This window comes from Pararge aegeria, chromosome 6 (assembly GCF_905163445.1).
Source record: "Pararge aegeria chromosome 6, ilParAegt1.1, whole genome shotgun sequence".
NCBI lineage: Eukaryota > Metazoa > Arthropoda > Insecta > Lepidoptera > Nymphalidae > Pararge > Pararge aegeria.
The window spans coordinates 6,318,778-6,332,337 of NC_053185.1; the positions used below are offsets into that span (position 1 = coordinate 6,318,778).

Here is a 13,560-nt window from a genome sequence, read left to right on the forward strand (position 1 = left end):
TTACCAATATACGTCTTAATAGACTATGTATAGGCTTCATAACAATTGGACCACCTTAGAAGTTTACCTACCGTTAATACAAAAGTGAGATTTTTCAAATCGGCTTTTTAATCATGGAGTTCCAAGACAACATACAAAACTTCTTTTGAAAGTTGGCTAAAAAAGAAACAAACACTTTTAAAAAGAAAAAGTGCAATTTAAGTAACTAGGTTCAACAGAAGAAAATACTCATTCAACCGCCCATACAAAGCGAGTCTTTTTATTTTACAACCCGTATGTCATTCGTTGGGTTAGAATAAACTCGATTTAAGTTTTAAGCATCGCTAAAGTGTCTGCTTTCTCTCTTTACGCTCGGTCGCACACGATTGTCTAGTCCCAGTAAATAAAACCTCTATTTTCTCACCAGTACACAAGGTTTTATGTAATACAAAACTGCAGTGCACAAACAAGCGGTGAACAATAAAAAACTAAATAAAAAACATATCTAATAACGTTTGTCGACTGTGTTAAGCGATTTCCTGCAAATCAGGAATTTATCATTTCTGAATTTTGTCTGGCGTGGCTCTCCCTTTTGTGGAGGCTTAAACCGTAGTCGTTCCGAGTACAAACCGATAAAGGGTATGGGTTCCATATAACTGATATAATCTTATGTTATCTAGGCTAGTCCGCCTCCATCTTAGATTGCCTTATCAGTTTCCAAAGTGGCAAATTCACAGGCACTTATGAAGCGTTCATACATTTGACATGTAACACTAAGTTAGTGATGGTGATAACTGCATTCGTTAACTTAAAACTTAAGGTAGGAGGGTTCCACACGCGTCCTGGTGTAAGAAAAGCCCAAAACTAACTTAGCTAGGTTTTTGTTTTTTTGTTATCTCCATCTCACAGTCTAGTTAATGTTGAGGTGTGAAGTGAGAGCAATTCACACCCAAGCTATCATACATGTAATCCTTAATATTATAGTAGGATTACAAGGATTTGATTTGGTAATTTGTTATAAAATGAAAAATTACCCTTAAATGAATTACTAATTTTGAGACTTTTACTATTACCGTGGGATATCAATCAAGGGTCAACTTGTAGTATATTAAAAAAAAAACACAGCCTATTAATATCTCAGAATGATCTCCTCTTGATATGAGAGAGGGTTTTTACCACCACTGCTATACTGTGTTAGTAGTAATTAGCAGACTTTCATGATTCTTATCACATATTAGTGATAACAACTGGGACCGACAGCTTAATATGCCCACCAAAGCACAAAGTTGGCCAGCTCTCCGTAACTCCGGGCTAATACTACGAATTTCTTAGCAGAATACTCCAATACCTGAAGATTGTTTGCTTTAATAGTAGTTTACGCATCTAGTTTGGTAACAGTCAAGGCGCTATTAGGCGCATGATCTAAAAGTACGGTAATTTTCAAGTATTAATACTTTGGATTATGAGCCTTATACAGAGGTGAGAAGGTTTTACTAGCGAGTAGTAGCAAGTTTGGTAAAAAATCTGTAACAAATTAAAGACACCCGATATCAAAGTCACACATTTTCAGTAGAGCAAGCACAAGTAACATATTAAAATACGCGGAACTCAAGGCCTTTGAGTTCGAATCCGGCTTTTTTATTTCAAGCCGGAACACAAAGGTTTGAGCTATTTTACGCAAAAAATAGGAATTTATATACTTACTGACAGAATCAATTTCTAATATTTCGGTCGATGTGGTGATCGCTATAGGTTTTAGTAGTAGAAGGTCCCAGGTTTGATCCTTGTCTATGGCAATGGCATGGCAATTAATGGTTTCTAAGTTTTCTCTAGTCTGGCTTCAGCTGTTTTGACACATTGTTTAATTATATGCATTCCTACGTCCGAAATCATGTAACAAAAAAAAATATGACTTTTTCATACAACAAAAAGGCAAGGTAAATAAATAAATAGATTTGTATCAAAACTACTATAAACTCTATTTTATCTAACTTGTCTTATAATGTAAACAATCTTTTCATTACTTTTTAAAAACAAACAAGTTAAATAAAGATTTTCTTTATGTATGGCATTTTTTTTTTTTAATAAGCTTTGCACTATATAGTAACAAAAGGATTGTTTCCAGTATAATAAGACAGGCAAGAAAAAATAGACTGTAAGTATGACCATTGCTATTATCAAGAAGAGATTCATTAAAACAAGTTTGATTGATATGCTGCGCAATAGCGGTAAGTAGGTGCGTTAAATAATGCCAAATGTTAATACGAGTTGGCATTGTTTACAAGTGTCCGTGGAGAACCGAGTGCTATACTATTAGTTGGCCTCAAAAATAATGATTTTTATTGAACCTAATCGAGTAGGTACTAATTGAAAAACGAAAGTGACGACCTTAATTACATATCTATTATTAGTTACGACTACGCCTACTAATTCTAACAATCTATGTATGATTGATACAATTAAGGAAATGTACGAAAATTTGTTGTACGTATTGTATGAAAATTTCTTAACAAGCTACCAGAAATTCTGCGTGGTTAAACGACCTCCCAAAGACGAGCGCTGCGTACTAGCCCGGAGCTGGATCCCTGGTAGGGCAATTTTGAAATTATAAATTGGTAATTTATATTTTTTGAATTTTCTTTGGTTTGGCCTGGTGGGCTTCGGTCATGGCTTCTTACCACCCTACTGACAAATATACCTGCAAGCGCTCCGTTATACAATGCCGTTTAAAAACCGATTAGGGGTATGAGTGAGCCCACTAACATCTTAAACTGTTGAAAGCTTAGTTAAAATTTCTGTAGTCTGTTCACTAAATATATTTTTCGGTTTTCACCCACTGGCATGTAGATACTTGACTACTCGGCTTTTAACAAAAAAAAACTACAATCTGAAAGCGGATTTCATAATGTTATAAAATACAGTTTTCCTTGTCGATATTCGAAGATAATTAAATGCATCAACTCTATAAATTTATTGCACCACGCACTCGCAATCACAATCACTTTTAATTTGAAATGGGTGTGTGAGTTATTGTGACTTCTTTCGCGTAAAATTTAACGATTTCCTAAGAGAATTTCAACTTTAGCAATATTGGTGGTGTGCTCGGTGTTCTTTTTTTAAAATAATAATTGACTCACCAAGCACTCCACTTCACTAACCTGAGGCGTAGGTGTTAAGCCTCATGTGGCTGTAGTTATCACCAACCGCGCCCTTAAGACTGTAACAAGCATTGCAACAATGCGGCAGAAATAATCATAATACATGGTGGTAGTACTACCGCGGGCAATCTGTCACAAAAAGCTCTCATAGATCCCTCAGTTATTTAACAGTATATTGGCTGCTGTCAGTGGCGTGCAAAGAGGGTATGCAGATTATTTAAAACGAAGAAAATATCCACAGTACGAGTTATAAAAGCTTTGTGTAGGCTTGTTATAACTCGGACTGGAGTATCTTCTCGTTTTATATCCTCGGTCCGCTTAGTGCATACCCTGTGCATACCCTTTATGCACGCCACTGGCTGCTGTATATAATATTATGGATTTATATAGGTTTTTTTAGGGTCTAATAAACTTGAGTGCGGTGAATACGCAAGTGAACCCCGTGCTCTCACTTATAGGTTTATCGAGGGACACACAGAGTTTTTAGTGGGTGCAAGTCCCACATAACTACTCCGTTTCCCCCAACGGAGTGGTATGCGTCAGGCATTTTCTCTGTATAAAAAAAAAGGGTCTAATAAACTACGATCACCATTACCATTACAACCTGGTATGAATAGCTCAGGCAGTAATCCATAGGAGGGAGGCACCGGTGCGTTCTTAGAAGACACCGGCGCCTCACAAATATGTGCCGAGGATTGCCACCGAGGGTGTTATAGGAGTAAAAATCCCACATAACCCGATCTTCCCTTAGGTCGGGTATCATTGAAGGGTTTTCCCCCGTAAACAAAAAAAAAGGCGGTAATCAATAAAATTGAGAACGTTACGAAAACTCTCAGGCCTGCATCCTCACGATGTTTTCCTTCATCACTAAACTAAAATTGCATTCAAAAATAACTTGTCATCGAAATAAGGTTTACGTGTGTTGCGCAATGACCGTCTGAGTGCATTTGGGGCGTTCACGTTAAAGTCAGTCAAACGTAACGGAAAGTACCGCGGTTCCGCTTATTATCATACTTGATTGAAAACCTACTAAACAAATTACACGTACGTATCTGGCTTAGAAAACCTTGCACCTTTATCAGTTATTATCAATGCCTTGAACTAATTGAATTTATTTCCTTTATTTAAATATACTACAAAGTAATTTAATCTTGTTTTTTTTTTTAACTCTGTTATTTGTGCATGATATCAAACACCCTCAGACAATTTAGTGTTCCAAACCTGGACAAAACTCGTGGGTCTAGTGATAATGTTCAACTACGGATTACGAGGTCCTATGTTTGAATCCCGCGTCGGGCCAAAATTTGAGGGCATTGTGTATTTTCTGTTAAAGAATTTTCAGCACCATCTTAGAGTTAGGAAATTGGCAGTGTCAAACACCGTGCCAATATAAATTATATATATAGGTTATAATAACTCAATTGTGACAATAGTCGTTAAAGCCCGCCAATCCGCATTGAAGTAGCATGGTGGGTCTTATGCTCTATACACCTAACTGTATCTCCTATGAGAGACGAAGACTGTGCCCAGCAAAGGACTTAAATAATCTACGGGTGAGGATGATGATAATGATCTGGACACATGGCTCCATATGCATAGTAGAGAAGGATTTAAGCGATGGTCCGCGAACACCCTGGCGCAGTGGTGAGCGCTGTGCATTTAAATGGGAGGTCCCAGGTTCGATCTCCAGCAGGGAAATTTATAACTTCTTAATTTTCAATTGTCTATGTGGCTAGTTACCACTCTACCAACAAAGCCGTGTCGCTAAGCGATTTAGCAATCTGGTAAAAATCGATTAGGAGTAGGTATGGGTTTCATATAACTGCCATGCCCACCATTAACAGGTTAGCCCGATACCATTTTAGACTGCATCATCACCAGAAGGTGAAATTGTGATACTCACCAAAGTGTTAAGTTTGCGAACATATTCCTCATTAACATATTTTCAATTAAGTTTGTATGTTCTCTCTTTTTGTATTACAACAAATAGAAATTGATGCATCAATTATTATGCATTTGCGAAAAAACATATATAAAATCTAGGCCTCGAAAAAATTAAATGGATACTGCCTGCCTATAACTGACAAGTTAACTTTATTTGAGATTATATAATATGCAAAGAGTGTAATTGGAGGCTTACCCGCCTACAATTAATTTATGTCGGTAATCACGTTAATTACTGAAAACGTATATACCCTACCATCCATATTATCAGCTAGCATCCACAATACAATTATTTATGTTTCTGTTTTTAAGTATTCAAATAATTTTATTGAAATTTTTTTTACGTCTCTGTATTTTAGAACGCGATAGCCTTGTGGTTAGGAAGTTGGCTTCTCTTTGGGGGTGCCGAGTTCGAATCCAAGCACGCACCTCTAACTTTTTTTAAGTTATGTGCGTTTTAACCGACAAACTATCACTTGCTTTAACGGTGAAGGAAAACATCGTGAGGAAACCTGCATGCCTGATCGTTGCCCGTAATGTTCTCAAAGGCAAGTTGAGTCCACCAATCCGAACTGGAACACCGTGGTGGACTACGGCCTAATCCCTTCTTACTGTAGGAGAAGACCCATGCCTTGTAGTGGGCCGGTAACGGGTTTATATGATGATGATGATTCTAGAACAATACAGTGGTCGATATAGCCGAAATAATTATATAATACCACTCTTTCCCTGAACGATTTCAGCCGAAGTGGTCTATTTCCAGATTTTTTTTTAAATTCGCGAGAGATATTATAGTGCACAAGTGTGTAAGCAAACGCTTCGTCACTCGTTCGTTCACTCTCTTTGCCCTCACTCTCATAGTCCGATGTGACGGCCGATCCGCTAATTTCAAAACTCCAGGATGGTATTAAAAGTTTCTTGATAGAAAAACCTAACACTAAACATTAGCACGACCCGGATGAAACTCCGGACCTCGTGATGTGCAGTCAGTGATAAATGAATTTTGAATTTGAAATGTATAGCACTATAAGAAGTTTTATTGTGCCGCGGCCTCTTAAAATAGCTAAATGGCAATACAGTATAAGAAGTTTTATTGTGCCGCGGCCTCTTAAAATAGCTAAATGGCAATACAGTTGACTTACAAAAAGGCAATAAAACATGAATGCAACTAGCTTTAAAGCGCAGGTAATAAACTTTAAGCGGTAGATATATCAATCTTTGAAACCACGCGGCCTATAGTATGGACAAACTAATTAAAAAAACAACTAATAATTCAACTGAGCTTATATATTTTTAAAGCTTTGCAATATTCAGAAGTCTTTAATTACACTTTTAGCTCCTACCTAAGATGTATTATAACTAAAATATTATTTCAGTTTTTATATAAATAAATTATGCAGTTTCAATGCACACATAGGTAAGTATATGCTATAATTACATAACCGAAAAAAAAACACTTTCTAAAAGCATGAGGTCGAATGGTTGACTGCAATCATTACAGGTGAAATAATAATTCTGAACATTACAAATAAGTAGTGAGCATTATATTGCCTTGTTACCCTTGTATTAATTAAACTGTAGATAGTTTATTCCATTTATCACATAAGAAAATATCAAGTAGGCCTTCTAATATGAACTTTATAAGCACTTTTTAAACGTCAAGTATGTATGTTTTTTAGTGACTCTACCACCGGTTCGGAAAGCAGATTCTCCCGAGAAGAGCCGACAAGAAACTCAGTAGTTGCTCTTATCCAACATCAACATTTACAATCATTTTTCTATCTTGCGGGAGATGAGAGCGAGGCTGGCTGCTTCCACTCTACCTTGTCATTAAGGAATTCATCAAATGTATGCTGACCTCGTTGTATTAGATGTGTTTTTACACATTTTTTAAATGTATGTATTGGTAGGTCAAGAATTACCTTGGGAATCATGTTGTAAAAGTTGCCATTGTCACAATGTTGTCATTTTAAATATATAAAATTGATAATTCCTCCAAGTGTAGGGAATAAGAAATTATAAAAAGAAAAAAAAAAGAATTGATGTAGTCTAAGATGGGTTTACCTGTTAGAAGTAAAGCAGTTAAATATCAAACCCATACCCATATCGATTTCTAAGTGGCATCGTACCGAAACGCTAATACGCTTTGCAGTACACGACCGAAGCCCACCACCCGATCAAATAGTGTACTCTACCTATTTTGATTATACTGTGATATTAGACCAGTAGCATACTGATTGAAATCAAAGTCTATTCCAAAATTAAGGTTCTTAAATACGATAGTTCCCTAAAAATAGATAGTACCTAAAAATAGATTGAAAAAAAATTAGGTTCAAAAATGTAAATGTATTTTACCAAAATAATACTTGAATATCTTATGAAAATACTTCCTTGACTCAAAGCCAGAAGTATAAAAAAATATGTACAATTATTAATATAATTATATATATAATAAGCAAGGTTATTAATAAATCAGCGTTGGCGTTTCAAGAAATATATTATAAAACAATTGTAACTAAAATGAAACCAAAAAAAAATTGTTACCGCATGACAAAGTTAATAGTAATAAGGAAGTAAAAGTTTAGTCGGTTCAGGGTCGGGGATCTTAAGCTAAACTATAAATAAAAAACCGTCTGTACTGAAGTTAACCACTGTTGAGTAAGATAATGTCGAAATGCGATTGTATCTAACAAAATGTCCAATTAAATGTAAAGCCAGACGAAATATAGAACAAGACTATCGGCAAATACACTTAATAATCGACAAGGAAGTAAAAGTCCTTGTAATTTAAGGATAGATAGACAAAAACGGAGTCCCTTTTAACTAGTGTTATTGCAAAACCTTCGTGACAGGTGCATTCACTTGTGGGCCAACTCATTCTAATAATTTGCATAAAAGCACCTGTCATATAGAATCCACGTTGACTAGACTTATTAACTGTGAACAAGGAATAATACATATTAATAATCGAGGTTGACTGCTAAAATTAATTAAACTCTGGTCGAACACTTTCAATAGCACGAAGTTCTTCAATTTTTTTTTTCATAATTGCATACAAAATTTCCAGAATTTCATTTCATTTACATGCTTTATTTGATGTGCTGATGATTGAGGAAGCAAGCTGACTTAATATACAACGTGTAAATCAAAAAGTCAAATAATACTTCAGGAGCTGTAGACGTACATTATTAACTGTATCTGAGACTTATCTGTAAAACCGAAACGCTAATAGTTTTTGAGTAAACCATTGCCATAGTTTTTATTTTTTACAGATACAACCCTAAATTCATATGCAAAAGTAAAACCAAGTGGCTCCTGTCAGTTTAATAGGTACGCGTCGCATAGCATAGGTACTAAGCACGTGTCGGTCTTTATCCACAATAGGGGTGTCATAAATAAACATTTAAAATGTTTTGAATTAGTTTGTATGAAAAATAAAATCGAAATGTTTGCTCCATGTATGATTGACGATTTTGTCGGGATGATTTTCCACTTACCATGAGGTGAAACTAAATGAAAAAATAAAACAAAATCTATTTAAGAGATTTTATCCTAGAAGTTGGCTGTGACAGAAAAGAGGTAACAATTACGACAGTAGAGTCAAGAAAATTTTTACTAATTAAATAAATACAAATCTAAAATTCAGAAAAGTTATTTTCATTATAACCAAGCGTTACTGTAAAACAATAGGATAAAAGAATATGCAATATAACTTTTTTTTTTATCTAAGAATTAAAACTCATGTCTTGATCACATACGCTGTATAAATACTAAACATTTGTTGTGCAATTTGAGAAATATTTTAACTGGTATCAATTTAAATGCCCAAATCACTGCTTTCCACACCGCTAGAATTTGATTTAATATAATGGTTAATTGTATACTTATTTCCTCTACTTATGTAAAGAAAGGGCAATAATAAACAAAATATTTAAGACGGCCGTTGGGCACAGTGGGCAGCGACCCTGCTTTCTAAGTCCAAGGCAGTAGATTCGATTTCCACAACTGCATAAACATTTGTGTGATGAAACTGAATGTTTTTCAGTTTCCTATAGTATATATACAGTTTATATGTGTATATTATAAGTATTTATGTATATTATACATAATAATATTCAGCAGTCATCTTAGCACCCGTAACACAAATGCAGTCTAAGATTGTAGCGGGCTTACCTGTTAGGTAGTATGTTAGTCATACCCTTGATTGATTCCACGCGACATCGGACTGAAACACTAAATCGCTTAGCGGCACGTCTTTGTAGGTAGGGTGGTAACTAGCCACGTTCAAAGCCTATATTATTTTTTATATATTTACTTATTCTTTTTTTTTTTTCAGAAGCAAACAACGCCCCAGATGACCAGTCTACGTCAGCGTCGTGGTGGCAAGCAGGCACAGCAACGCCCTTCCGCGGGAGTAGCAACTCCTACGCCTCTACACATGGCCTAGTCCAAACTCACCCGAGCAGCAACGATCCTTACAGTCCGTTTGTATCGCTGGATAGCACGATTGATCCATCGCCAAACCCATTTGTACATACAAGCGGCAGCGGTCCGCTTAGTGGCAACTTCAGAAATAACCGCCTGCCGCCATTAGCAAGGCCAGAAAACGGCAAGCTGTCTCTGAAACATTTGGACTTCACGAGTAGTGCTACTGCTGAACTTAGGAGAAATCCAGCGCTATCGGCCCCTGATGAGTGCGCAAGAGCTTGTAGAGAAGACGAGCCACCAAGGATTTGCTATTACCACTTCACTCTTGAGTTTTACACTGTATTAGGAGCGTAAGTATCATTAATATTCTTTATTAGCTGTTGCCCGCGACTTCGTCTGCGTTTGTTTTTTGATGTGACATTAAATTTAGTTGTAGTTCTAAAAAAAAATAAGTATTCAGAATCGCTAAGTCTTAAATAAGGCGTTTGCTGCTGTCCGCTGAGGAGTTCTGTCCTCTATCTCCAACCACAGTTTGGGCAAAATTAAACACATATACCTCTATAGTACAAAAATAATTATTTAAATCGGCTATAAATTTGTCTGAGTTATGGTGTAAAATCATCAAACACTCATCCCCTCTCCCAAAGGAACCGAGCTTAATGGCGGGATAAAAAGTATCCTATATTACTTTTAACACTTCCAAGAATATGTGTGCCAAGTTTCATGAGGTTCGGTCACAGTTTTTGCGTGAAAGCGTAACAAACAAACTTACATTGACATTTATAATATTAGTTGGGATTTTATTACCGACTAGCGACCCGCCCCGGCATGGAGCGGGTGTAATGAAAATACTAAGTTTGTTAATAAACAGTTTGGAATGACTGATTTAGCAAGGTTTAGCCAGCATTTGCAATTTAATCGCACAAAAAATAGTTTTTACGACGTCGACATATTATAATATACATTTATACTATATATTAACCTGCAATAAATTTATGGGTAGTTTAAAGGATCAAAGCGTACATACATCTGAAGCGACATTGTTTCATACCATGTAAAGATACTCTAACGCCTGATAGAAAGCAACTATCAGATCTAGATTGAAGTGGCTGGATAGTGTTGCGTGCGTCGTAGTCAATTTATTTATTTATTTACAAATAAATTATTATACTTACGCATTTACAGTATTAAATTTTAATATTAAAATAATTAAAAAATATTGCGGATGGATAGGGATACGTTATTATTAACTAATTTACAATTAATTATATTATTCCAGGGCTTGCCAGTTATGTACACCCAATGCAACCAACGCGGTGTGGTCCCACTGCCAGTGTGTATTAGCTGATGGGGTAGAGCGCGGAATCCTCACTGTCAACAGAATGTTACCTGGTCCTTCCATCCAAGTGTGCGAAAACGACAAAGTTGTCATCGATGTTGAGAATCACTTGGAAGGTATGGAGGTAACCATTCACTGGCATGGAATCTGGCAGCGAGGCTCACAATACTATGATGGAGTGCCGTTTGTAACTCAATGCCCTATCCAGCAAGGAAATACGTTCAGGTAAAAAATAATTTTCCAAGTGGGTAGGACTTCGACTTCACTTCCTGGATCCGATTTCCAAACCCAACACCTCTCCAACTTTTCGAAGTTATGGGCGTTTTTAACAAATAAAATATCACTTGCTTCAACGGTGAAAGGAAACATCGTGAGGAAACCTGTATGCCTGAGAGTTCTCTAGAATGTTCTTGAAGACGTGTGAAGTTCACTAATCTGCTCTGGGCCAGCGTAGTGGCCTATTCCACTGTGGGGGGAAACCCGTGCCTTGTAGTGGGCCGGTAATGGGTTGATATGATGAATAGAAAATATGCCATGACCACTGCTGGACTAAATGCCCTCCCGTTCGGAGGGGCATTTAGTCCAGCAGTGGTCTGTTACACGCAATTAATTCATTGATTAAATAAACAATTCTGTGACACAAGTCCTGCGACGTTATGCTAGTGTTTTTGAAGTGGTAAGTCAAGAACCAGTCTAAGATAGAATCAGGCTAACTAGTAATAGTAGAGCTTTCTGTGACAGAGCTCGTCCGGGGTAATACTTTCACGGTGCTTACTTCTGCCGTTAAGCATTATCGCAATGCTGTGATCCGGTATGAGCTCGTCCGGGGAAATACTTTCAATGTGCTTACTTCTACCGCTAAGCATTGTCGCAATGCTGTGATTCGGTATGAGCTCGTCCGGGGAAATACTTTCACTGTGCTTACTTCTGCCGCTAAGCATTGTCGCAATGCTGTGATCCGGTATGAGCTCGTCCGGGGAAATACTTTCACTGTGCTTACTTCTGCCGCTAAGCATTGTCACAATGCTGTGATCCGGTATGAGCTCGTCCGGGGAAGTAGTTTCACCATGCTTACTTCAGGCGCTAAGCATCGTCGCAATGCTGTGTTCCGGTATGAGCTCGTCCGGGGAAGTAGTTTCACCATGCTTACTTCAGGCGCTAAGCATCGTCGCAATGCTGTGTTCCGGTATGAGCTCGTCCGGGGAAGTAGCTTCACCATGCTTACTTCAGGCGCTAAGCATCGTCGCAATGCTGTGTTCCGGTATGAGCTCGTCCGGGGAAGTAGCTTCACCATGCTTACTTCAGGCGCTAAGCATCGTCGCAATGCTGTGTTCCGGTATGAGCTCGTCCGAGGAAGTAGTTTCACCATGCTTACTTCAGGCGCTAAGCATCGTCGCAATGCTGTGTTCCGGTATGAGCTCGTCCGAGGAAGTAGTTTCACCATGCTTACTTCAATCGCTAAGCATCGTTGCAATGCTGTGTTTAGGTATGAGGCTTCACACTTAAACCTTAGGTTGATGGCAGGGCAAGGCGGCACTTTGAAGGATATATTTCTTGCATGCCCTGCAGTGTGTTGATCTGTTTACAGACGATGGTTGTCCACATACCATTCGGAGGGTCAGCTTTGTTCCGTCAATTATTACTATTTAAAAAAAAAAAGTAAAGAGATATACTGTAATTTTTATCATGGGGTATGGCTTGGCCGATAGGTTCAACCATTTTAACTAAAGACATCTAAAGAAATCGTCAAAAAATTTATATTATATTTATAATTTTAGATATCAATGGCAAGGAAATGCAGGTACCCACTTCTGGCACGCTCACACTGGTCTTCAGAAATTGGATGGTATATATGGGAGCATCATCGTTCGACAACCTCCTTCCAAAGACCCCAACAGCCATTTGTATGACTATGACTTGACCACTCATGTTATTGTTATGAGTGATTGGCTTCACGAAGATGCCACTGAAAGGTTCCCTGGTCGTCTAGCTGTTAACACTGGCCAAGATCCTGAGAACGTATTGATTAACGGAAAAGGACAATTCAGAGACCCCAACACTGGTTTTATGACGAACACTCCTCTTGAAGTGTTTACCATGACACCTGGTAAAAGATATAGGTTCAGAATCATAAACGCCTTTGCGTCAGTTTGCCCTGCCCAAATCACTTTCGAAGGACACGATTTGACATTAATTGCAACCGACGGTGAACCGGTTCAACCTGTCAAAATTAATACCATCATTTCATTTTCTGGTAAGTTATTTTTATAATTTGTACAAAATAAGCCCGGAACTCCTTTATTATTTAACGTTATTGATATGGTAATAATCGATCGCTAGTTAAATGAGGCACGCCCTTCTATTTTTTAATTAGTATTCTAGGTAACTCTACATTAACTCAACCGGAGAGAATTGAATAATGTTAGTTACTGCTTCCTCTATTACGATTTTTATTTGCTAATTACTAATAGAACAATGAAAATGAGAAATAATTCTTATTGCCATTTTAGGTGAACGTAACGATGTGGTGATCCACGCAAATAAAGAAAGCGCCTCTTGGATTCAAGTTCGTGGACTTGGAGAATGCGGTAATAAGCGCACACAACAATTGGCTATCCTTCGTTATGCTAGAGGACCTTATCAGCCATCATCCCCACCTCCTACTTATGACGTAGGCCTTCCGCAGGGAGTGGTAAGTTTAATATGTTTGTA

The 13,560-nt window shown here is 37.4% G+C and overlaps 1 protein-coding gene across 1 annotated transcript in view; it reads left to right on the forward strand.

Annotated features, from left to right (window-relative positions):
• LOC120624735 (laccase-5) overlaps nucleotides 1-13,560 on the forward strand; it is an 86,636-nt gene that overhangs the window by 65,625 nt on the left and 7,451 nt on the right. The window contains exons 2-5 of the mRNA XM_039891428.1: nucleotides 9,418-9,859; nucleotides 10,789-11,073; nucleotides 12,627-13,102; nucleotides 13,359-13,540. Coding sequence (XP_039747362.1) covers nucleotides 9,418-9,859; nucleotides 10,789-11,073; nucleotides 12,627-13,102; nucleotides 13,359-13,540 — 1,385 coding nt within the window. The remainder of the gene's footprint in view (nucleotides 1-9,417; nucleotides 9,860-10,788; nucleotides 11,074-12,626; nucleotides 13,103-13,358; nucleotides 13,541-13,560) is intronic.